Source organism: Pipistrellus hanaki, assembly GCF_964339955.1.
Source record: "Pipistrellus hanaki genome assembly, chromosome: 17".
NCBI classification, from domain to species: Eukaryota; Metazoa; Chordata; class Mammalia; order Chiroptera; family Vespertilionidae; genus Pipistrellus; species Pipistrellus hanaki.
Window position 1 is genome coordinate 28,131,791 of NC_140519.1, and position 25,445 is coordinate 28,157,235.

Below are 25,445 nucleotides of genomic sequence, written 5' to 3' on the forward strand. Positions count from 1 at the left end.
ATGGTTTGAAAACAAAACTTTTCCCATAGTGTACACTTGGTTTTGTTTGTTGTTGTATGCCGTTTTCTTTTTTCTGCTCAGTATCTGAACATGGGACTCTATAGGGACTTTATTGGCATGTGTGTCCATGTGAGGTACTGCCTCCACAATGGAAGTCAAAAGGGGGTGGGTATTCCTCTTCCATCCCTGGCAATTTGTGGTAGCATCAACTCACTTGCTCCATGTTCAGATTCCCAGGCTAGAGTATCTGATTTCCTAAGTTTAAATCAAGTCATACCCAGATTGCCTTTCAATAAATTGTTTCTCTGGGAATTGACTGGGATATGGGTTTAGGATTTAGCTTTTTTTTTTTTCTTTTTTTTTCTTTTTTTATGGTTTCCTTTTTCATTTTCTCTGTTTTTGCTAGAACCTCCTATTATTACGATGCTCTGACTTCTATACCAGCCCTCTAATTTCCTTATGCTTTCCTTCCTATTGTTTTCTCACTTTTCTTTTGCTTGAAAACTTCGGGAGTTTTTAAAAAATTTAATATTTCAGTTTAATTTTGATCCTCATTCTTTGCTTATTTCTTTTTAAAATGTTTTACTTTTGGGAGGCATCTCATTGGTTATTTCTCAAACAATATTAATAATAGTTTTGGATTTTTATCCACCTGCCATTTTTCTTTTCTTGAATACTCTTCTTTCCTCAAGTTGCGTTTTCCCCTTTGTTTGTTCTGATCTTTTTTATGTTGACACTTTTCTGAAATATCTGGTGATCTTTGGTTATATGCTTATATGTGAGAGGAAGGCACTAAATAGCTGATTTGAAGGTCTGTATTACCAGCAGGATTTATGGACTTGGGTCTTCCTTTTAGAGAAATCTGGCTAGGTTACAATAAGAGTGCCTTCATATAGTAAGTATTTATTGAGTTGACTAGTATATTACTAATTAATGAATCTCACTTTTTTTTCTGTGTGCAACTCTACGCAAAACACAGAGTTGAGTACTTACCAATTTATGTTTTTAGATAAATTATGGTCTTAGGTTATAAATATTTTATTAATTTTTTAACAGGAGCATGAATTTTATCTTTATATAATAATTTTTTTGGCTTAGTTTTCAGATAACTATTATCGTGCAGAAATGATTGATGCCCTTGCCAACTCTGTTACACCTGCAGTCAGTGTGAATAATGAAGTTCGAACTTTAGATAATTTAAATCCAGATGTGCGACTGATTCTTGAAGAAATCACCAGGTTTTTGAATATGGAAAAACTTCTTCCAAGTTATAGACATACCATCACTGTGAGGTATGATGATTCTTTACATTTTCTTTAAAGTTAATTGTTTTTATAATTATAGTATAAGCGAAATTTATTTTCATTATAGAAAACTGGGAAATATAATAAAAAGATAAAGGAGAAGATTAAAATCCTATGATTCTATCATCTACAGATAAATTATTACTAAACTGTTTTAGAGAATAGCCTTCTAATTTTTTTCCTCTTGTAACAATATAAATTTTTAATTACTGGACGTATATTGTATTTGTAATTTTTGCATTCTGCTAAACACTTTCTCATGTTATCAAGAATTCTTCAAAAGCATTTTTTTTATGTCTGCAAAATATTTTCACTCATCGGCTATTAAGCCGATTTTTCTATTAGACTCTATTTATTTTTTTAAAATATATTTTATTGATTTTTTACAGAGAGGAAGAGAGAGGGATAGAGAGTCAGAAACATCGATGAGAGAGAATCATCGATCAGCTGCCTCTTGCACAACCCCCATTGGGGATGTGCCCACAACCAAGTTACATGCCCTTGACCGGAATCAAACCTGGGACCCTTCAGTCCGCAGTCCGACGCTCTATCCACTGAGCCAAACCGGTCTCGGCTCTATTAGACTCTTTAAAGATGACTTTTTGCTTTCAACTTTTTTGTATATAATTATCAAAAATTTCTATTTGGGAGTTTGCTAAAAAAAAAAAAAAAAGTCGATTCACTAGTTCAAACATTGTGAACAATTTAACCTTTCACATTTATTATTTATTAAATTATATAACTACTAAATCTTTTGGTGAAATTATTAAGTACATTAATACCTGAACTTAGATTTACAAATAAGTTTTAAAATTTATTTTCCTTTCATAGGATTTAGATATTTAAAATTGTTATGATCGTTCAAAAAAATATAATGTTACAGAATTAAAAGGTGGCTTCAAATCAGGTCAATTTTTTAGTTCACTGTTACAGATAAACTTCCAATGCCTAGCAAACAAATTTGATTCAGAATACTTTAACAAAAGTATTTCACTGTAAATATTATTTTCCTAGTTGTTTGAGAGCCATACGAGTGCTTCAGAAGAATGGTCATGTTCCCAGCGACCCAACTCTTTTTAAATCCTATGCAGAATATGGCCACTTTGTGGACATTAGGATAGCAGCTTTGGAAGCAGTTGTTGATTATACTAAAGGTAATGCTTTAGAAATATTTGTTCATATCATTTTAGAAAGAAATGTTTACTACTTTAAATCAGTTGTACGTATTGGGGTTTTCTTGTTATGTAAAATACAATTTAATTTTAAATTCTTGATTCGCTGATTTTTTTTGGTCAATGTAGAATTTTTATAAGAATTAATAAGTGAGGGAAATGAATAAAATTATAAGTAGACATCTTTGTTCTTTCCAAGAAGTCAGTATACTATTCTTAGTTTTAATTATGAGTTATTTTAAGAAATAGGAGATTTTTGTAAATTTTTAACTATATAAGAAGGATTCAAGAAGGCATCATACTCCTATCTCTAATTTGTATCCGTGAAAGTAGAGCAAGAGACATCATCAGGAGCTTCAGTTCAGGGATTAAGCAAGGCTTTATAAAGTTGGGGGAAAATAAGGCCAAAAATAATTAAGAGAAAACTACAGAGTTAAAACATTTTCAGAAATACAGAGGAGAAATATAAAGAGATGAAATGTAAGTCATGAAGAAAGGAGCAGGTGACAGAAAAAGAAATAATCCAAGAAGTAATAGAATACTTTGATAGGGTGTCAGTGAAATTGAACTTAAGCTGTTGAGAGGTGTTTAAATGTGATCTATGAATTGAAGATCATTTGAAAATGGATCTTAATTTTCTTAATTTTATTAGAAATAAAATTATGAAAATAAAGCTTTTCAAGTCATAATAGCAAAACTTGTTGAAAAGGTGAGTGGAAATAGCTAATGAGTCAATTTATTGGTTAATTATAGTTGTAGCGAGATTTTTGTAATTGCTTTTTATGTTATGTTGAAAGTTAAGTCTGCTCTTTGTTCTTAGATGAAAGAAACCGCTTGGGCAAAAACAGCTCACTTTATAATATAGTTGAGATACCATTGAGTATCAGACCTCTATAATTTGATTTACGCTTTTAGAAGTACAATTTTATTTAAGTACATTCTGTCCATTTAGAATTTAGGGTTCAATAAATTATAATTTAGGGCTCAATAAATTATAATTTGCTTTGTTTTGTTTGCCATTGCTTTGAGCTATAGTGAAAAATATAATCTTGGTCCTGTTTTATGTTTTGACTGCATATAGCATAATACTTATAAAATTTACAAAGTGGTCTATTACATGGGGGAAAAACATAAAGAAGTTGTCTGCAGCTTTCAGCTCTAATTTAAATCCAATCAAGGGAGAGTCCTAAATACTAAGTGTGAACCCCTTGCCTGTCACATGTTTAATTGGTCATAATGGCAACAAATATATTTCTTTATTTTTATTTTCAGTGGACAGGAGTTATGAAGAACTTCAGTGGCTCCTTAATATGATTCAGAATGACCCTGTACCCTATGTAAGGTTAGTTATTGTGTTCTAATAATTTTTTATTTATTTTTTAAAATATATTTTATTAATTTTTTTATGGAGAGGAATGGATAGGGATAGAGAGTTAGAAAGATCGATGAGAGAGAAACTTCGATCAGCTGCCTCCTGCACATTCCCTATTGGGGATGTGCCTGCAACCAAGGTACATGCCCTTGACCGGAATCTAACCTGAGGCCCTTCAGTCTGCAGGCTGGCACTCTATCCACTGAGCCAAACCGATTAGGGCTATAATTATTTTTTAAAGTCCTAAAGTAAATTGAATAATTTCAGAAGATTATACATGCAACAAGTCTTTTTTATTTTTGAAAACATAGGAATATGTTAGGCTTTTATCACACCCTTTCTAAATTTAACTTGATTTGACTTGAGAAGATGTTTTAAAATATGCTGTTAATAAATAAAACTTATTTTCTGTAACTTTACATATACTTTCTATTTTAACTTAAGGAAAGCTTATGTAATAGTTTTTAGTTCATTTAAAGTAGGGGTGTCGAACTCAATCAGAGAAGGGGCCAAAATCTAAAATCCAGCCTAAATCGAGGGCCGAATGGTTTACTGAACAGTCATAAACTGACAATGTCATAAACTGACAGCGGAGTGCAGTGATGACAGCGCGGTGCGGGCCACATTGCAAGGCCTGGCGGGCTGGATTTGGCCCGCGGGCCTTGTGTTTGACACATGTGATCTAAAGAATCCTTTAAGTACCCCAAATTATGAAACCTCTACTGATTGGCTGAACTTACTTTAAAAATAATTAAGAACAATGTTTTGGTATATTCCATTTGTTCTTTTCTATCTCATATAAAATCTTAATATTTTTAAGTAGGCGGTATTATTTTTGTTTTTGTATTTCCTTATAATCTTTTTGCTGCTTTCTTTTGCAAAGTAAGATGTTATGGTTTAATCAAATAGGATTACTTTTTAAAATAACTTTTGTTTTTTGTTGCACATATTACACACTTAAATTTTTATTCATTTTAACATTATGATTTCATAAAATAAATGTTGGCGGCTGGAAAGTCACTTAGGTTGTAGCCATTCCAATTGGAAACAAGAACATAGAGCTGGACATTAATTGTGTTGCTCAATTTTATACACCAGTTGGCAGGTAGTTATTTTCTTCTAAAAAGTTTAACAAACTCTGCCTTCTAACCTCACTGAAATGTATCTGGGCATGAGGAATTCACATAAGACATTTCAGCTCTTTGGTTAAATCACCTTATATTTAAGTGTTTTAAAACGATGCTTATTATATAAATCTTCTTTATACAAAATTTTACTGTTAATTTTTATAGTTCTTCATTGTGATCTAATTTGTATTTTAAATATTTTGTCTTGTGATTGTTATATAATAAGGTTAAATGTTACATGGACAAAAAATCTTATAATCATTCATTCTAAAATACATATTTATATAAAAGATGATATGCAAAAGACCTGCCTATATCTCTTTTCTGGCAGAGCTTATGCATTTGAAAATTTATAGTAAGATCCTACTGATAGCAAGTAGGAACAGAAAGCATAAATATAGAATAAATAAAACTTACCATGTATTCATTTGTTTTCAATACACATCAATAGAACTAACATTAAGATGCATATTTCTGCCCTTGCTGGTTTGCTCAGTGGATAGAGTATCAGACTGTGGGCTAAAAGGTCCAGGGTTTGATTCCAGTCAAGGGCACATACCCTGGTTGGGGGTTGGATCCCCAGTAGGGGCGTGCAGCAGGTAGATGATTAATGATTCTCTCAATTTTGATGTTTCTCTCTCCCTCTCCATTCCTCTCTGAAATAAATAAAAATGTATTTTAAAAAAAGATGCATATTTTTGAGATCTTAGAATTGTGTTTCAAAAACTATTTTAAGCAGGTTATGAAATTATTTAATATTTAAAATTTATATTTCTGAATTATATGCTGTACAGTATAAATAATTGATTTTTAAATATTGTTGTAAAACTGTTACTATCATTCAAATTTCAAGAGCTCTAATATTTATAATCCAAGATGAAAATCTCTTTAAGGATATATTTCATGATTATTTTTGACATACTTTCTTCTTAATTCATGTGGTTCCTGAGCACCAATAGGGAACTTCTTAGGCTTTACTTAAAATCATCTAACCCATAGTTTACTCATAGTTTAAAAAATTCAACATGTTTCGCAGTCAGGATGGCTCAGTGGTTGAGTTTCAACCCATGAACCAAGAGGTTGCCAGTTTGATTCCCCATCAGGGCATGTTCCAGGGTTGTTCGGTCCCCAGTAGGGGGCTTGCAGGAGGCAGGCGATAAATGTTTCTCACTCATCAATATTTCTATCTCCCTACCACTCTTCCCCTCTCTCTAAAATCAATTGAAAAACTCAACGTGCCTTTAAAAATATTTAATGGCAGTTAAGTGTTAACACAACAGTTATTTTATGTGTTCTTTTTGTGTCTTGGGACATCGGTCTCTATTTTTGTTTCTCTGCGTTTTATAATTTGAATAGGAACTCTGTCTTTTTTTCTTTGTTCCATCTTTTTTTCTTCTTTTCCTCTATTGAGGTATAATTGACAAATAACATAGTATGTATTAGTTATATTGCATTAGGTTGAATAGGCTATTTTTAAAGATGACATGGAATTATCTTCTCATTTTGGAATCAAGCATGCATATAATCACAGTGTATCAATTCAGTGCTTTTTCTCATGAGAGTTTTTAAATATTTTTTTGGTTTTGGTTTGACTCCATTTCTTTAGATAGTGATTGACAATGGTATTTGACTAGCCCACCAAAAAACTGTTCAATTGTCTAGTGAAATAATACCATGTTTTGGCTGCTATCTATATGACATAAACCCATGACTTTCTTAGAAGCATCAAACTTGCTTCTGGTTTGCTCCAGATGTCTGAAACATATGCTTATTGTGAGTTTTGATATTTAATCTCTGCAAAAATTAAACATAAGATTCTCATCGTATTTCCTTAAATTTTATTTCCTTTTGAGTAGTCATCAATAAATATTCTATTGTAAAAAATTTCCTTCTGTTGTCTGTTTCTTCTGTTAAAGAAAAACAAACCTTTTAAAGAAATGTTTAATTGTTAAAAGTAATACATGTATTAATCATTATTGCTCTTTTAGTAATAATTTCAAAGGTATCCCCAGAATACCCTTTACAATTCTTTGGCATGGCTATAAAGAGTGCACTGATCTGCATAAATACCATAAAGTTTTGTTTGTTCTCATAGCCTTTCAGTAGTCTCTCATATGGCCTTAAAATTTCAAAGCACAAAAGGATGTTAACAGTGAGAGCCCACATATTTCAGTTTTACAGACATAAAATTGAATTCAAAAGGGATTAAGTGATTTAACTACAACCTACTAGTCCATTTTTCTCCCATTTCTTTCTCAAGTACTAATCTGACTTGATATCTTTCCACCAATAATTAAATATAAAAAATTCCCAGGTTCACCACCTTCTTTAAAGTTTTGCTAGCATAAATAGAAAATATAACCTCAGTTTCTTTTTTCCTCAATTGTATCCAAGCATGCCATTACTCTGAGGCTTGAATTTCTCAGACCTTGTCATAGGCTTGGCTTTTATCTCTTTACTAAATGTTAAATTACTATCAGAGCTTCCTTGCTTCTTTTCTTTCTCTGTCTTCTTTTTATGGTGTTTTTCAGAAGACTCCATATGTTCAGGTAAAAACTCCCAATAGCAGAGTATAACTGTTGCCATCTGTAAGGATCTTTGTTATAACTGACTCTTCTAAATCTCAGCTTATTTTGAGGAAACGTTTTGCAATCTCCATATTTAAAATGCTTCTGCACATTTCCATGCTTTATAAAGATACTATAATAACAAAATTATATTCATTTGTATTATCTCAAATGTAGATTTCTTGGCCTATATGTGATTTTGTTTGGCCCCATTTTAAGATTTTTATATTTTCGGATCAGTTTTTTTTTTCTTAAAACTTTTCTAAGAAGAATAAAACATTCATTTTTAGAAGCAGACAGAGAATGATTGGTTAAGAATACACAGAGTCAGGTTTTAGAAGATCTTTACCCTAAGGCAATTTTAGAAAGAGAAAACCCATCAGAATTTAGTTGGGGGAAGGGCAGTATAAAAGGTGTATAGTAATATAAACCTTTTGAATTGAAATTTAAGCACAAAGCTAGATCTAAGAAGGGAGATGATAAAATATTATAGGAAGAAGGAACTACAGGTAATTTTCAAAATTTTTAATTTAATGATAGACAAAATTTTAATTTTCCCCTCCAGACATAAGATTCTACACATGTTGACTAAGAACCCACCATTTACTAAGAACATGGAGTCCCCCTTATGCAATGAAGCCCTGGTAGATCAACTTTGGAAACTTATGAATTCGGGTAAGAAAACAGTAACTTTAAAAAAACAAAATTATGACTGGATTATTTTCATTTTGTAACATGTTTTCAATATTTAAAGAACTGGTTTACTTTTTTTTTTTTAAAGTAGGCTACTTAACACATCTACCTTCACAGTGGTGGATGTGATAACATTTGCTAAGGATATATTCACTCACTTTGCCCCAAAGGGTAATTGAAGAAACAAAAATATTAATTTATGTGAGGGTCTCAGATAGTGAAAGGGCTTTAAATATTAACCTGCAAAGTATTATTGTTGTTTTTATTTCAGAAGGTTACAAAGGGTTGAAAAATACCTATTTTCCTTTTATTCTTAGGAAATTACATATGTATACACATACAAATAAAAATGAAATTTGCTGTTTTTTCCTTAGTGTAAGATGAACAGAAAGATGGGACAGAACTGCCATTTGGTCCCACTTTATACACATTTTCATGCTTCTGTCTATAAGGACATTATTGGAAAATGTCTTGAAAAAGTGACTTTTAAAGTGAGCTTCTTAGCAGCTTTTTGGCTTGATCACCTTTAATAGCAATTACTTCAAAAATGAAGAGATGATCTTTTTTTGGGATTGGATTTGCTATTTGGTGGTTTGTCTTCATATACTTTCTGATTTGAATAGAGAACATTAATACTGGTTTCCTCCTTTTTTCTTGAGTGCTATTGTGATCCAGGTAAGCAGGGTTGGTACCTACGGTAAGTTTCACTGCCAATGAAGACAGAATGGACAGCATTAAGAAAGTGATGACTGTTTTATCAATATACCAGAGTCCTGGTGCATGAAATTCATGCAGTGTAGGATCCCTAGGCCTGGCTTCCCCACCTCCTCCTTCCCTTGCTCCCTCAGTGCCCTGCCATCGCTGCTGGTCGCCCGCTATGTTCCAAGCTGCCCCTTGGTGGTCAGCACATGTCATAGCGAGCGATTGAACTCCCGCTCTCCTGGTCGAACTCCCAAGTGGACAATTTGCATATTAGCCTTTTATATTTATAGATGAGGGTTCCTTGCCATGTCAGTGATTGGGGTGAGAGGGTCTTCAAAATGTTGTCACAGACATTGGCAGCTGTTCCAGGGCCTCTGTCTAGTGGAATTGATTGATTTGGAATCTTAGCATTTTAGATCTTAGAGGATCTAAAGACCAGCTAAGTTAACTACTCTCCTTTAGGGCCCAGGCAATTGACTTGCCCAAGATCACACAGCTACGTAACTGGAATTAAGGAGAAGTGATTTTTCCCATTATGCTGCTCAACTTAATTCCACTATAATGAAAGATTTTATTCCATGGTTTTGAAATACAGGGCAGTTCTGATTTTCTTATCTTTTTTTTTTTTTTTTTTTTTGTAATTTTAACAGATGCACCACTATTCTATTTTTTAGCTCTCTCGTAGCCTTAAATTTTAATATTTATAAATCAATTATTTGAAGGAAAACACACCATGAGAAACTCCCTCAGAAACAAAACAGTAATGTTGATCCCTCCATCCAAACTAAAGGTAAACCCAAACCAAAAATCCCACATAGAAATAAAAAGTAAAAACCATAGCCCAGCCAATGTGGCCCAGTTCACAGCTTCGACCTGTGAACTAAGGTTACTAGTTCGATTCCCGATCAGGGCACATTCCCAGATATTAGGCTTGATTCCCAGTAGGAGGCAGAGGCAGCTGATCAAAGTTTCTCTCTCTCATTGATGTTCCTGCCTAACTCCCTTCCTCTCTCTCTAAAAAAAAAAAAAAAAAAAAAAAAAAAAAAAAAAAAAAAGAATCATATAAAAAAAGTAAAAAGGGGTAGTGTAGTGGTTTAGTGAAATTAGCAGCCTTCACTATGCTGCCTAATTATCCTTAATCCTAACTTATGAAAACACAAAACTGAACATCCTAGCTTATGAAAACACACTTATTTGCTTTTTAAAATTAAAATAATAGTTTTTTAAATTGAAATAATTTTTTATAAGCTTCAAGAATTCAAACTCAGTTGTTTAACTGGTTTCAATGACATCTATAACAAAATGGTCAGGAAGGCAGCAGACATAATTAATTAGGTGATATTTCTTCAGGGTTTTCTTCCAGTACAAATGTACCCTAAACCATTCTTGTTTTCCTAGCTGATACAATGCCTAAGATTTACTCCTTTTCTTGCTACACACACGAATACATAAATACAGGGCTAGCTGTTCTCTCAGAATCCCTCCCTTCTTTTAGAGGGTTGAGCCCCTCCAGCCTCTGTGTGAAAGGCCCAGGATTCTGATGGTTTGAGAAGAATAATGAAGGCCTTCAAAACTGAAGCAATGTCAGGCCAGTAAAGTGTCCAGATATGCATATTCCAGAGAAGGGAATGGATTTCCAGTGTAAATTCTTCCTATCATTTTATATTGTTCTTCCCATTTCTCTCTCTCTCTCTCTGTGTATGTTTTTAATGGTTTTTAGGGCATAAAACCTTTTTTTTTTTTTTTTTTTTTTTTTTTTTTTTTTTTTTTTTTTATTTTTATTTTTTTTTAGTCATTGTTTGATTTTATTATTCCCTGGATCAAGTCTTAACTGTTCAGCAGATAAGCTGTCTCCTCTTTTTTTTTTTTTTTTTTTTTTATTAATAAGTTTTTATTTTTCATATTATTACAAATGTTCCTTCCCCCCCCCCCCCCCACCATTGCTCTCCTCCACCAGGTTCCCACCCCACCCTCTGCCCTTTCCCCTCTCCCCATTGTCCTCATCCATAGGTGCACAGTTTATGTTCAGTCTCTTCCCACGCCCCCCTCTCCCCTTTTCCCCAAGAATCGTCAGTTCACTCCCCTTCCATACCTCTGATTCTATTATATTCAACAGTTAATATTGTTCATCAGATTTTTTTAATTTCCTTGGTTTTTAGATTCACTTGTTGATAATTACGTATTTGTTGTTCATAATTTTTATCTTTGTTTACTTTCTCTTCTGAAAGAACCCCCTTCAGCAATTCATATAATTCTGGTTTGGTGGTGATGAACTCCTTTAGCTTTTTTTTATTAGTGAAGCTCTTTATCTGGCCTTCGATTCTGAGTGATAGCTTCGCTGGGTAGCTTATTTTTGGCTGTAGGTTCTTGCTATTCATCACCTTGTATATTTCTTGCCATTCCCTTCTGGCCTGCATGGTTTCTGTTGAGAAGTCAGCTGACAATCGTATAGGTGCTCCTTTATAAGTTACTACCTTCTTTGCTCTTGCTTCTTTTAATATTCTCTCTTTATCTTTTGCTCTTGGAATTTTAATAATGATGTGTCTCGGTGTGGTCCTCTTTGGATTCCTTTTGTTTGGAGTTCTGTGCACTTCCTGGACTTGTAAGTCAAATTCTTTCACCAGGTGGGGGAAGTTTTCTGTCACTATTTCTTTCAGTATGTTTTCGATATCTTGCTCTCTCTCATCTTCTGGAACCCCCATAATTCTGATGTTGGTTCGCTTGAAGTTGTCCCAGAGGTTTCTTACATTATCTTCAATTTTCTGGATTCTCTTGCCTTCTAGCTTCTGTGGAGGAGTGTCTTCTGGCTCTTTATGTTCCAAATCTTTGACTTGATTCTTGCGATCTTCCCTTCTGTTTTTAGGACTCTGTAGAATATTTTTTATTTCAGACAATGTATTCTTTATTTCTTGTTGTTCCCTTATCATTTCTTGATGGTCTCTTTTCATATCCTCATAGGCCTTATCCATCTTTTCTAGGAAATTCTTGAAAAACCTTATAAGCGTAGATTTGAACTCTATATCCAGACGCTTTTTGTCCTCCATTTCTTTCGTTTGTGATCTATTTTGTTGTCGCATTTCGCAGTTACAGATGGGACGGGATTTCAGGGTGGAGCCTGCAGCTTTGGCTTCCGTCAGCCCCGCCCTATGCGGGTCCTTCAGTGCTCGCTGCCGGCGCCTCTGAGAGAAAGGTGCCCTCGATTTTCGCCTGCTGCCAAACAGTCTATGCTCTCCCACAATGAGCCCGGTATTGGGGTTCAGTTCAGTTGGAAGTGGAGTTGGAGGTGGCGTTCACAGCAGTCTGGAGCCCCAGTCTCCTTCCCGTCAGGGCAATCCCGCGGCACAGCCGGCCGTCCCTTCTCTGGGGGCAGTGTGCGCGCCTCCAGGACCTCCTTTCTCCGCTACCCCGGGGTTCCGACTTACAGCCCAGCTCCCTATGGCTGAGCCTGAGTCCCCGGGGTCTGGCCCAGAACGGGGGTTCAGAGCAGTCAGGGGCCCAGCACAGTCGGAGTGTTTATCTCCTTTCCGCTAGGGAACGCCCGCCAGGCACTCGGCCTCCCTCCTCTCCGGCTCCGTCCTCTCCGCGCGCGCCGCGTGTCTCCGTACCTTAGGCTTTTACAGCTCCTCCGTGCTTCCTTCTGGTTTTCTCCTTGCTTCTTGTTGTAGGATTTCCAGTCAGTCGACTTTCCTGTAGTTCTGGGTAATGTCCATTTTATATTTTTTTAGTTGTATTTTATTAAAATTGTTGTGTGCGGCTGCGGCTAGTTGCCTACCCGAGCAGCCATCTTGGATTCCCTAAAACCTTTTTTTTTTTTTTTTAAACAAGCACCTAGTATATCAACACTAATATAAAGGTGTTTGGTAAACTATTTTCCTCCTCTACAGTAAGTTCAATTTTATAATTATGTTATTTCAAGTAGTTGTAGGGTTTCTTATATTTACATAAAACCTGAACATAATAAATTTGAGAGTTAGAATGTGTTTCAAATGCTTGGGTTCATGAAGGTTCATGGAGCAATGTCTTTCTAACAAGATTTTTAAAGAAGAAAATCAGACAAGGTGAACTGAGAATGAACGATGTGGAGAAAACATTTTAAAGGCAGAAAACATTACTTTTTAAAAATTCATTTTCTAAAGAAGAATGGTGTGATGATAAAAACATTTTCCAATTATAACGTTCATTAATTCATTCACAAACATTGATTATTTATGTAACAATTTATAAATATCTGTGTTAAGATAAGATGCATTTTTAGGGTAGAGGGTTTTCCAGTGGGGCCTAGGTCAAGGGATGGCTCTTTTTAAGCATGATAATCCTTTCATTCCCTCTGCACAAGTTCTGGAACATGAAAATGTACAGTTAGATGTATATATTGAATTTCATTTTTTATTTACTTTTTAGGTACTTCACATGACTGGAGGCTACGGTGTGGTGCTGTGGACTTGTACTTCACACTTTTTGGCCTCAGTAGACCTTCCTGCTTACCCTTGCCAGAGCTTGGGTTGGTTCTTAATCTAAAAGAGAAAAAAGCTGTCTTGAATCCAACCATAATTCCAGAGGCCATCACGGGCAACCAAGAAACTGCAATTAATCCAAGTGGCCACGCACAGCTAGTTGGATTTCAGAACCCTGTAAGATTGCATGTGTTACAGATGTAATTTTATTATATTGAGCTCTCTAGAGAAGAGAATTGCTTCTTTTGAACTGGCAAGTTTTAAAGCCACAAACAGGTTTTTTTTTGTACCGTTTGAGAAACTGCTGGCATTCATTTAGCACTGTGTAGTTGACAAAGTGCTACTGACAACTACATAGTGCTGCCATTCCTATACTCCTTTTATGACGACATAATGATTGTTTATACTGAGCATAGAATTTCTTCGTTAAGTAGTAGAAAATTGACATGAATATTTAACCTGTTATATGTTAACCTTCTTGTTCATATGGTAATGGAACACTGAACTTTCCATCCCCCCTCCACTCTTTGTAATACCTAGCACAGTTCTAAACATAATGAGTGCCTACCAAATGAAAAACTTTTTGAATTAAATAAATAAGTAGAAAGATAATAAATGATCACGTAAATGAGTAATCTGATTTGGGAGGAGATTATGTATTATATTTTAAAATTTTATATATATTATGTTTGCCTTTCAAAAAGTTTTATTTCTAGCTATGTATTATAAAATTACCAGATTTTTGTAGAAAAACCTTTAGGATACATATCAACCATTTTACTGTAATTTAAAGGACATTTTTCAGAAATAATTTTCTTATTGATGACAAAATGTTCCCAATACTTAAAGCTTCATTTTTCACCAATATTTAGACCAGATTACTTGCCTGGCAATTCCCTACTGGTGTTTTGGCACTTTAACACTCAGATTCTGTCTATGCTAGTTAGAACTAGTCATTTCAAATGACTTATTCACCTAGATTTTCTGAAATATAATTTTACTTATTTATTGTAAATTTAAAATGTATCCTAGAGATTGGGTTATGAAGAAGTAAGACAGGGAAGAAAGGTCTCATTAAAGAGCTCTTTCAGATCTGAATAGTTATAAATCTATGGAAGTGAATATGCTCATAATTCTTGCACATATATGTTAATTTATCCATATTCACACTTTGAGTCTTTAGGATAAGATGAGAAAATGACACCAAAACATATATTCCTTTGGGAAAGCTCTGAAAGTTCACTTAAATAACTTTTTTCTTTCCCCAAGAAATTAGCAGACAGGAAAAGGTGAAATTTATTTTTAGCCCATTGCTGATAATTTATAGGCATTGGGCATGCTCTAATCTGCATGGTTGCAATAGCTATTAGTTTGCAATAGCTACTTGTTTTCAGAAATCTAATTTTGATCTTAAATATTGCCGCAGGAAGGTGATCATCTTGCCAAGGAAGCATCATGTAATATATCAGCTCATCAGCAGGGAGTGAAGAGGAAGTCTGATACACCACTGGGGTCCCCACTAGAACCTGGTCAAATACTGGAGAAGAATGAGGATAGCAGTAAAGTCAAACTCAAAATCAGAGTAAGAAATACAGGTTAAACCTGTATTAGCAGTGTAGGGTATTCACCTTCTTGTAAATCTTTATGAATACTTGGTTTTTCCTTAGGAACAGATGGGACAGACTGAATCATAAAAGAACCCAAATGTCCATCTCTAAAACATTCCAACCGATTGTTTAACTTTTATTGTCACATACTTCTTCTCTGTTTGGGGAGGAACTATGTGTGCACGATCTACCTCAGCTCACTACTCTCCCATAACATAGGAATAGATTTTAGTTGCTGTTACATTTTCAGCAATTTCCATTCATCTCCTTTTGGAGGCTGGACCACATAATCTTTTCTCTGCCTTATACTTTTTGAGAAAAAGAGCCTACTTTTCCTTTTAAGATTATTTGGGGTATATCCTGTGGCCTCTCTGCTACTTTTCCTAAGAGCTAAGATCCAAACATAAAGTGATATAATGGCCCTTTTTCTCTTTTGTTCCATGTGTGTGTTTTAGTTTTCAAGTTCTCAAGAGGAAGAGGAGGTTGATATGGATACTGTACATGACAGCCAGGCATTCATTTCTCATCATTTGAACATGCTGGAAAGACCATCTACTCCAGGTAAGATTAGTGTATTGTAGTTTCTGGGCCGATCGAGAGGGTTCACAAGGTACCACAGTTCTGGGGTGTGTTGCTTTATCTTCAAGTGAACAATTGTAAAGTTTGAAAGTAGCTGGTATAAAGTGAAATATTAGACTGTATCAGATTTAACACATATGAGTAAAAGATTAAATACAAAAAGTGTTCTTTTTCCATTTTATTTTTTCAATATTTGGCATGCTTATACTTCTACATTTGTTGTTTATTTATTTATTTTTACTTTAAAATATATATATTTACCTTTAATATATTTTTATTGATTTCAGAGAGGAAGGAAGAGGGAGAGAGAAGCATCAGTGATGAGAGAGAATCACTGATTGGCTGCCTCCTGCATGTCCCCTACTGGGGATCAAGCCTGCAATCTAGGCATGTGCCCTGACCAGGAGTCAAATCTTGACTTCTTGGTTCATGGGTCAGTGCTCAGCCACTGAGCCACACCGGCAGGGCAAAAATGTATTATTTTTATTATTAGAATTTTTTGTTAAATTGCTTCTGGTTTAAAGGCTAGCATATAAAAACCTGCCAGGCTTTTTTCTTTCTTTCTGCCTTTCTTTGGGGAACTAAAGGAATTAATTCATCTTTTACTTCTCCTTTGGTATTTTAGGGCTCTCTAAATATCGGCCAGCTAGCTCTCGGGCTTTAATGCCTCAGCACTCACCAGGGGGTGATGGCACACCTGTCATAAAGCCCCAGTGGGGCATGGAACTTGCACGGAAGGGAACAGGTGAAATTATTGTTATTATTATTATTATTATTATTTTTTGCTCAAGAACAAATCTGTAAATTGTATAAAGTGTCCTTTTTTTCTTTTTTTTTTTTTTTGCATTAAATATTACATTTGTTTCAGGAATACAACATGGAATTTCTCTATTAACTTAAAAATACATAAAATATATAGATCTTGCAACACATTGAATTTGTAGTATTTTGTAAGACTTGGTAATAACAGAAAAGTAGAAAGGAAGGAGGAAAATCATTTTATGTCAGTTAAAGCTAACATTTTGCTCTTGTAGTGCTTTATTTGAGAATAATATGAAAATGCCAGCTTCAGTAGAAATTATCAAATCCACCTCTGTACTTTCAGAAAATACACAAATCAACTACTTACTTCTCTCTGCTTGCCCCTGAAAGTTTTATAATTGCTTCAATCAGAACCCTTAATGCTATGCCTACAGAATTCACGTTTTGATTTTTAAATTATTTCATACTAATCGGGCTTAAGTTTATGAAAGGTAATTCAGTTCAGATATGTTTATTAACTACTCTACTATTTTACATTGTCTTCTGCTTACTTTGTTCTTCTGTTTCTTGCAAAGAGAAGATTATAATCCAAATAAGGAGTAAACAGTGAAAACTGCTGAAAAGTTCAATCTTCAGGTTTTGGAGGAACAGAAAGTGAAAAACTAGATACATAACCAAAATCACTTTTAATGAATAGTTTTTCCAAAAGTCATTAATCTGGCTTTAAAATTTCAAGGGATGGTTTTGCTTATATAAACCCCACTTTTATGATATAAACAAAAGAGTTTTCTGTTTATTGATTTGAGGAGCGTAGGGAACCAACTGTGATTAAGGGGAGACTTCAAACAAAAGCAACACCTCAAAATATTTTGATATTGTGACCCCAAGCTGTTGGGTGCTTATATCTCTTTGTGTGCTTTATGCATTCATTGTGTTAAGTTCATAAAATATATTTTAGAAGGAAACCAGCTGGAGACTTCAGTACAAGGGAATTTTTACATTTTTTGACCCTTACTAGTTTTGTATTCTCTTGGCTTTTTAGGGGATTTGTTGTTGTTGTTATTTTGTTGTAATTTTGCTGTGTTATCATTATTCTTATTAAAATTTTACTAGACATGAAAAATTTTCTGCATTTTTAAAAATTATAAAACTTAAAGTGTTTCAAATCTCTTGTTATAGTTTGAGAGTGATGCTTCTGCTGCACCTTTATGCCCTTTAAAAAAATAAATTCTGTCTGAATTCTAAGTCAAATTAATTCCTGTTTCAGAAAATAATCTAAATATATTTGTTGGTTTTTTTCTCAGTGATGTGGCACACTAACCTATGTAGAAGCAAACCTTTTTTTAAAAAATTGATTTCAGAGAGGAAGAGAGAAATAGAAACATCAGTGATGAGAGAGGAATGTCAATTGGCTACCTTCTGCACACCCTCTACTGGGGATCAAGCCTGTAACCCAGGCTTGTGCCTTGACTGGGAATCGAACCATGATCTCCCGGTTCATAGGTTGACAACCACTGAGCCACACCAGCTAGGCTGAAGCAGCAAATCTTAATACTTTTTTGTGCCCAACAATATGCTTTTGTATTATTGTGCCATATTTCTGGGACTCTCTCTTTGCAGTCTTGTACTTCTCATAGCATCATTTGGGAAGACAGGGGAGGAAATACAGGTTGAGTTGGGGTGTTACGAAAGCTTTAAAGTTTTAGCTTTGATTGGTGTAGCACCCTTTAGTGTCATGATACAAAATGTATACTAACATATTATATATATTGTAGATTGATCGATAAAAAATTTTGAATATATTCTTTAACGTGCCTTTGTAATTTCTTCAAACATATTTATGTTGTTCAGTGCCCTATGACCAATGAGTAAGTCTTATCTTTTACAAATGGTAGTGTTCCAAAGGTTTATTTCTACATGTATTTATTTGGGGATCTAAATAGTTTTCCTGTAGATAACATTACTATATTTGCTACATAAGTTTCCCAAAATACACAGCAAAAACCTTTTTAACTTAAACCTGAAGATCAGAAGTATGAAACCTAGGCACTGTGTGTAACAATGTTTCTGAGAGAAGGGGCACTTTCAGCTCCACTTTTTGGAATGTCAGAAGCACACCTTTAACCTAGTAAAGCTGGCAGTGAAACAGGAACTTCCCTCTTCCTGCCCCCAGCAGGAGGAGTCAGGGGTCTCCTTTTCTGATCTTGGCCTGGGATTGGGAATAGGGGTTCAGAAAAAGAGGCATGAAACACAGTGGTAAGGGAAGGTGTTCTTAAGTCTCTAGTGATCGTCAAGTTTGCAAATGGGTTTGGGGACCTTACTCAGTTCATTCAACCGAGGCAACTTTTATTTGATCTCCAGAAGTCTTATAAGGTTTTTTTGTAGTTGACTGAAAATGAAGAGATTGCACATAAAAATCTGGGTTTCCAGCTTCTCTTGAAGAACTGAGAAGCCCCTTCAGGCAGGATGTGCTATTACACCGATTCTATTTGTTTGCACCTGGTAGTCTGTGCTCATTTATGCTGTCTCCTCAGGGCCAAGGCTTTTAAGTTTGGGACCCCTGTTTGGGTCCTTCGGAGCCAGCCAGATGATAATTGAGAACTGCAATGTGTTGCAGATGTTATTTGGGAGGAGGGAAAGGGAATGGGGGTTTAGGTCAGATAAAGAAGAACTGCAAACTGTTTAGAGGAAAGGTCATGGTTTAACCTTTCCCCCAATTTTCTCTTTCCTTGCATATGATAGTGAGAAGAATATTTTAGGGGTGGGATGATACATGTGCGGGAGGTTAAGCCATTTGGGACAAGAGAGGAGAAGCAGCAGGGGTATTTTTAATACCTTCATTATGTTATACTGTTTTCTCTCTCCTGAGGTCAGGAATGGGATTTGTAGAAATGGGTTTATGGTTCCCATGGTGACTTGGTTATGCATACCAGGCCCTCTCTCCCACCACTGCAGCCTGGTCTGCGGGCAGGCATTGCTGTGATGAAAGCGGAGAGGAGGGACGGGAGCAGAAGCCAAGGGAAACCCTAGTGGTTTCTGTGGGGAAGAAGAGGAGAGTTCCTACTTGGGCCTGCTGTGTTATGTGATGACTTCTGGCATAAGTCAGCAAAGCACTATTCTTATGCATGAAACCCTTTGAAACAAAAATATCAAAAAGCTGAGAGCCCTGTAGTTCTTTCTTTTGAAACTCTTAATATGAAAAGCAGACTTTGGTCTTTTTCTTAAATTATAATTACATAATTCTGTATTTTTTTTTTTACAGTGATCTAAAGAAACCAAAGAACAGACTTTACAATTATCCTAATAGAAACTGCAGGTTTTGTCTTAAATATAAACATATATCTAATGTGAATGAATTGATTAGACGTAGCAGGTTATTCACTGTTACCAGCACTTTTGTGAAGGGCTGAAAAACTTCCACATTAGGTTTTCTGTTTGTTTTGCATTTGTACCTATTTCTGTTTGTTTTGCATTTGTTAAATTGACTGCAGCAAACTCTTATCCATAATGCATTTTATTTGGTCCCTTAAGAAAGAGCTTATGTTGGGTAGAATAACAAAACTGGACATCTGTTTGATTCTTTCTGTATAACATGAAGTAGAAAATCATATTGTAAATTTTATAGATAGAAAAATAGATATAGATATCTCCTTTTTTCTGATACATCTGCTATCCTACAATAGAAACATACATTTCATGTCACTGAAAGGGCTTTCATTAACTTAAAAATGAGTGGTGCCTAACTTTGGGTGGGCTTCAAGTTCCCAGCCATTTTATAAATGCCTGATGTAATGTGTAAAAATGTTTGTGGTAGGGATGGTACTGTATGTATTTTTCTCAGTGGAAATTCTATAGATGACCTTCTTATGCTAGTGTGAAAGTAATCTCATATGTGTCCCAGATCTGACTGTTATATATACAATTCCACATGGGAAGGAAATTACATTTTCTTATCATGTTGGATTAGACCTTAGTCAGGAAAGATAGAGGTTCAGCAAATAAAAAAATATATTGTCTATAATAAATGAAACTTAAGAGCTAAAGGTTAGAGAAAAGTGTAAATGTTGGTGGTAGTGATAAGAGTAACATTAGTTTTATCAGATGTGTTGTTGTTACAAATACTAGTTCGATAAATATTAGAATATGTCTTTGCAAACATTTGTGGGATAAATTTCTGGAAATGAACTATTTCAATCAAAGAGTAACATTTTCTTGGATAAAGCCAAATTGCCTTAACTTCTCCTTTTTAAAAAAATGCTTTGTTATGAAAAACTGAAATAGGCAAATGAATTGGAACAGTGCCTGACACAAAGGAAGTACAGTAGTCAGTCAATACCAATTGGAGGACCTATCACAGTTTCTGTGCTTTATCCCTCTGCCTTCAAATTTAGTGACCTTCAGTTACATTTAGTTGGATTAAGTTCATCTGACATTCTATTTAAAAAGAAACACAACAGCTATATAATTCTGTTATATTCATTTGGTTAGTAAGGTTCGGCAGGGGTAAGGAGGTGGGAGTGTAGGGCTGGTAGACACTGTGGACACACTGGGATATAAAAATTAAAAAAATAGGCTCTCTGTCCTCAAGAAGTGTTGAGTCTAACAAAAGAGACCAAAGATAAAGGATGTGCTACATGTGTGCTGTGCAACATGTAGAATGGTTAAGAGCAGGGACTCGAGTGTCAGGATCTAGTTTTGTAGCTCTGAGCTACAACGTTAATTTGCCAGTATAACTTTGGGCAAATTATTTAATTTCTCTGTGCCTTAAGTTTCTTATCTGTGTTATGTTGTGGGAATATAAAAGAACTAATTAGGGTGAGGTCATTTTGGGGGAAAGTTCTCAAAGTAATAACATTTGAGCTGAATTTTAAATTATTAAAGAACCTAAAATGTTTTCTCTTTCCATCTCCCTTTCTGTATGTTAGCTTAAACATTACTCGGTGGAGAATTTTGCCTCTGATTTCCTTCAACTTCCACCCTCAAATAATTTAAGCCTTTTGTTCTGCTCCTGCTCTATTTTGGGTCTTTTTACTACTCAGGTGTGGTTATTCCATTTCTTTCTTCTCTGCCGTTTGTCAGCTCCAAGAAGACTTGGTCTGTCAGGTTCATTCCTGATATTTATTAAATGAATATGCAAGTTGGATAAGAAATAAGGGAAGGGCATTCGAAGCCCAGGGAGGAGCCTTTACAAATACATGGAGTTGTGGAAGGGCTAGCTTAGAGATTACAGAAAGGTACATAGGCCGATAAGGCTGGAAAGGGAAGTTCAAGACAGATTATAAACTGTAAACAACATTAGTGCTAAAAGTGATTTTAGAAAATATCTGTAGTGATGCCTATTTAAAAAATGGTTTGGGCCTAGCTTAGATCAGAATCAGTGCTGAGAACTTACCTTTTAAAAAAAGAAAAGAAATGATTGCTTTTCAGTGAAAATCCTAGTTTTTAGGTTTGGATAAAAAAAAATACTTTTTCAGAAACTGTTTCATTGGCATTCAAAGAATTTGGCTTTTATTCTGTCACCTGAACTGAGCTTTTCAGCAGATAAGTATGATCAGCTTTGTTTTTAGGAAGACCTCTATATAGCGGGGTCTCCCAACCTGATCACCATTGGCATTGGGCCATGAGAATTCTTTGCTGTAGGGGCTTTCCTGTGCATTGTATGCTGTTTGACAGGATCCTTAGCCTCTACCCACAGTATGCCAGTCACACTTCCTCCCCCAATCCCATCCCAGTGGTGACACCAAAACGTGTCCAGTCATTGCCAGATAAACCCTTGGGGCAACAGTGCCCCAAGTTGAGAACTATTGCTGTGCAGCTTTGTCAAGTATGGATCTGAGTAGAAGACACTGCAGGCCAAGAAACCAAGTAATAGAAGGCTAGACTAGTACTATGTAATCCCGGTGAGGCGAGGTGGTAGGAATTAATACACTTGCAGACAAGGTTAGGGGGCAGATTTAAGAGACACTTGTGAGAATCAACAAGACTTGGTGTAACCAACTAGATCTCAAAGGGAGGGGCTATGAGATAATTCTTGGGCTTTTTTCTTAGTTGGCTGCAAGTAAGGCAGTAACATTAACCTAGAATAACACAGAAAGAATTTTTCCTTAGGGCTTGGCCCAAGGAGTATCGGGCCTGGAGGAAGCAATTTTTGGACACTGGAGTCTGAAAACTACTGTTGATTCATAAACTGATAGAATGTTAGAAATGGAAAGAAGTTTGAAAGACATTTGGTCCATTTTTTAGGTGAGATAGAGAAGAATAAACACATGCTCAAGGTTAACAGCAGAGCCTGTTCTGGAGCACAGGTCTCCTGATTCTCAGGTTGTGTTTTGTTTTTAATTATAAGAGTCTTATCTTCAAGTGACACATCCTCTTTATACACTCCCTACCTTTTCTAAGTTTCTTAAGCTAAGGATGCTGAATATACTTAAAGAGTTCACTTTGCCTATTCATTCCTAGAAATTAACTTACTGAACTGTAGAAATTTGGGATTTTTTTTTTGGATGTTGCTGTCAGTAGCTTAGTATACTGTGGTAGGTGTGTATAAGTGGTTCTCCCAATGTCATAGACACAGCGCTACTACCTCCCTACCCCCAATAGCTTAGGGCACAGCTGTAGTTAAAGAAGCTATGTTTTCATTGACCAGTGTGGGTCTTAACCTATAGCAGTGTAATTATTATTGTCTCTTCATAGTACTTTAAAATAGTAAATATTAATTTTTAGAAGATTGTTTGATAGCACATTGGTATATGTCATAATTTGTATAGACTATAGGAATTGAAATAATCAACTTCCTGGCCATGATGCTGAAAACTTGTTTGTGTGTACTTATTTGGATGATACTTCTGTTCCTAATTATGCCCATTAAAGCAATAAACACTTAGGAATCCCTCTGTTCTATACTCTCTCTTACTTTCATTTCACTTTCCTTGTTATCAACAGGAATTCATTTGGGTGTTTTTAATCTCGAAGGTAAAGAGCAGTCACCTTTGGAGATGAGTATGCATCCGGTTGCAACAGCTCCACTCTCAGTGTTTTCTAAGGAATCGACATCCTCCAAACACAGTGACCACCATCACCACCACCACCACGAGCACAAGAAGAAGAAGAAGAAGCACAAACACAAGCATAAGCACAAGCACAAGCACGAGAGCAAAGAGAAGGACAAGGAGCCTTTCACCTACTCCAGCCCTGCCAGCGGCAGGTCTATTCGCTCTCCTTCTCTCTCCGACTGAGACCTTTGCCTCTGTCTGGAAGAGGTAAAACTGAAGCTTTGGCCTCCGTAAAGAACGATAAAAGGAAAAAAAAATGCCTCTCAGAGATATTCAGAATCCATTTTAATTCTAAATATTTGATTTATATTATTTACACAGTTGGGATGTGATAAGGAAAATGTGTTTATGTTCTGAATAAACCATTTCTTCCCATTACCTCCTTAAAGTGTGCACACACAACACGCACCTCACACACAGAGCAAATGCTTTTTCATACAGGCCCTTATACCCACTGGCAGTCCCCATTCACACCACAAACTCCATGTGTGCTGCCAGAAAGTATGTTTGAAAGCCTTTGATGGATGTTATCGAGCAAAGTTTTAAACAGAAGCTACTGCCAAGCCTGTGCTGGAACCACTATTTCAAGTGACATATTACATAACACCATTTGGAACTACTGAAGAAAACAGAAGCTTTTCTATAGGAGTCTCTATTGCATGTTGTGTGTGTGTGTTAACCGTAGAACCTAAGCATCAGAATTTATAAACAAGACTACATGGTATTTTCTTTTGCCCTAAAATCCTGAAATTTTTGGAAGCAGCTTTACAAAAAAGAAAAAAGAAAAAAAATAAAAATTTGAAAAACTCTTTTGATAATGCATTTGGCAATTATGATTTTGGAATTTAACAGAACCATCAGATCCAGTTCTTAAATCAAGATGTTTAAATTATGTTATTTTTCATTAAGTATAAGAGAATATGTCCATACATAGAATATATTTGCTAAATGTTAACAAATTACACACCTAACACATCTAAAATTATTTCTGTGTGGCACAAGTTATGATACTTTAAAATGGCGTCGATACTTTACTAACTTGGACATAGACAATTTGGCCCTCATGTGAGTATACACAGGCATTTAGAAGACATGAACATTTTGGCTTCATACTTCAATAGTTTGTATGTTTTTGTTTTTATTTCTGAATTTACCATGTACTTTATTGTTTAAAAATTTTTAATATGTGTTGTATTTTTATCCTTTCCCTTATCAGTAAGAAGTTTGGAAAATACTTCTTAGACCCAGAATAGATATTTCAAAGGGATCCAGTAGTTAGATTTTTCAATATACTTTTATTTGTATTTAACTTGTTTAATAAATGACTTTTTAAATGGATTGTTCTGCCTTTATAAATCTTTTTAAACCTTTATTTCCTTATGTCTGTGTACATAGAATACCTACCCACAAAGTTTGTGTAGAGGTTAGTTTGTGGATAGATGGGATTGGCACTGGCCCTTTTAGGAATAATGATTTTGGTTGGCAAAGATGGGGTACAGTTCTCTGAACAGAAGAAACATTATTTTCAAAAATATGGAAGAAAGTAAGGGCATGCTCAGGAATTGTAAACCAGCATAGTTGGCCAGGAGTGTAAGTAAAAGGGGATTTGATCAGGCATCAAAGGACCTAAATGCAGTGATTTAAAGATTCCAATTAATTACCTGTTGACTAACTGAAATTATTCATGGAAAAATGGAATATTACAGTGTGCAGTGATACCATATATGGAATTCCCAACTTTGAAAATAGTAATGATATATTTCAAAATAATTAGTTGTAGGATGACAGTGACAAATAATAACTACCTTCATAATTTAAGCATCTCTTATGTATTCAGCACTATATTGGGCACTATGTTATTTCTCAATAGCATATTAATGCATGTTTCTTATGAGCAACTTTTTTTTTTTTATTGTGAGCTTTCAGCTATTCATGCTGATGATTAGGAGCAAACTATATTTTTGAAATAGGTAATTATGCATAATCAATCCAAAGTTCTAGTGTTGGTCTCTCTACTATCATTCCCCAGAGGCAGTCACTGTTGCTGGTATTAC

General features: G+C 35.0%; 1 protein-coding gene across 5 annotated transcripts in view; it reads left to right on the top strand.

Moving 5' to 3' along the window:
• TAF2 (TATA-box binding protein associated factor 2) overlaps positions 1-24,729 on the top strand; it is a 60,944-nt gene extending 36,215 nt beyond the window's left edge. For 2 of the 5 annotated variants that reach the window (XM_084864976.1, XM_084864980.1), the window contains 9 exons: positions 1,099-1,292; positions 2,319-2,458; positions 3,749-3,818; positions 8,108-8,217; positions 13,339-13,568; positions 14,818-14,973; positions 15,454-15,559; positions 16,203-16,322; positions 23,282-24,729. In XM_084864976.1, coding sequence (XP_084721102.1) covers positions 1,099-1,292; positions 2,319-2,458; positions 3,749-3,818; positions 8,108-8,217; positions 13,339-13,568; positions 14,818-14,973; positions 15,454-15,559; positions 16,203-16,322; positions 23,282-23,574 — 1,419 coding nt within the window. In that variant the 3' untranslated portion in view covers positions 23,575-24,729. The remainder of the gene's footprint in view (positions 1-1,098; positions 1,293-2,318; positions 2,459-3,748; positions 3,819-8,107; positions 8,218-13,338; positions 13,569-14,817; positions 14,974-15,453; positions 15,560-16,202; positions 16,323-23,281) is intronic. The other 3 variants (XM_084864977.1, XM_084864978.1, XM_084864979.1) reach the window with 3 other exon arrangements.
• Positions 24,730-25,445: the final 716 nt, after the last annotated feature.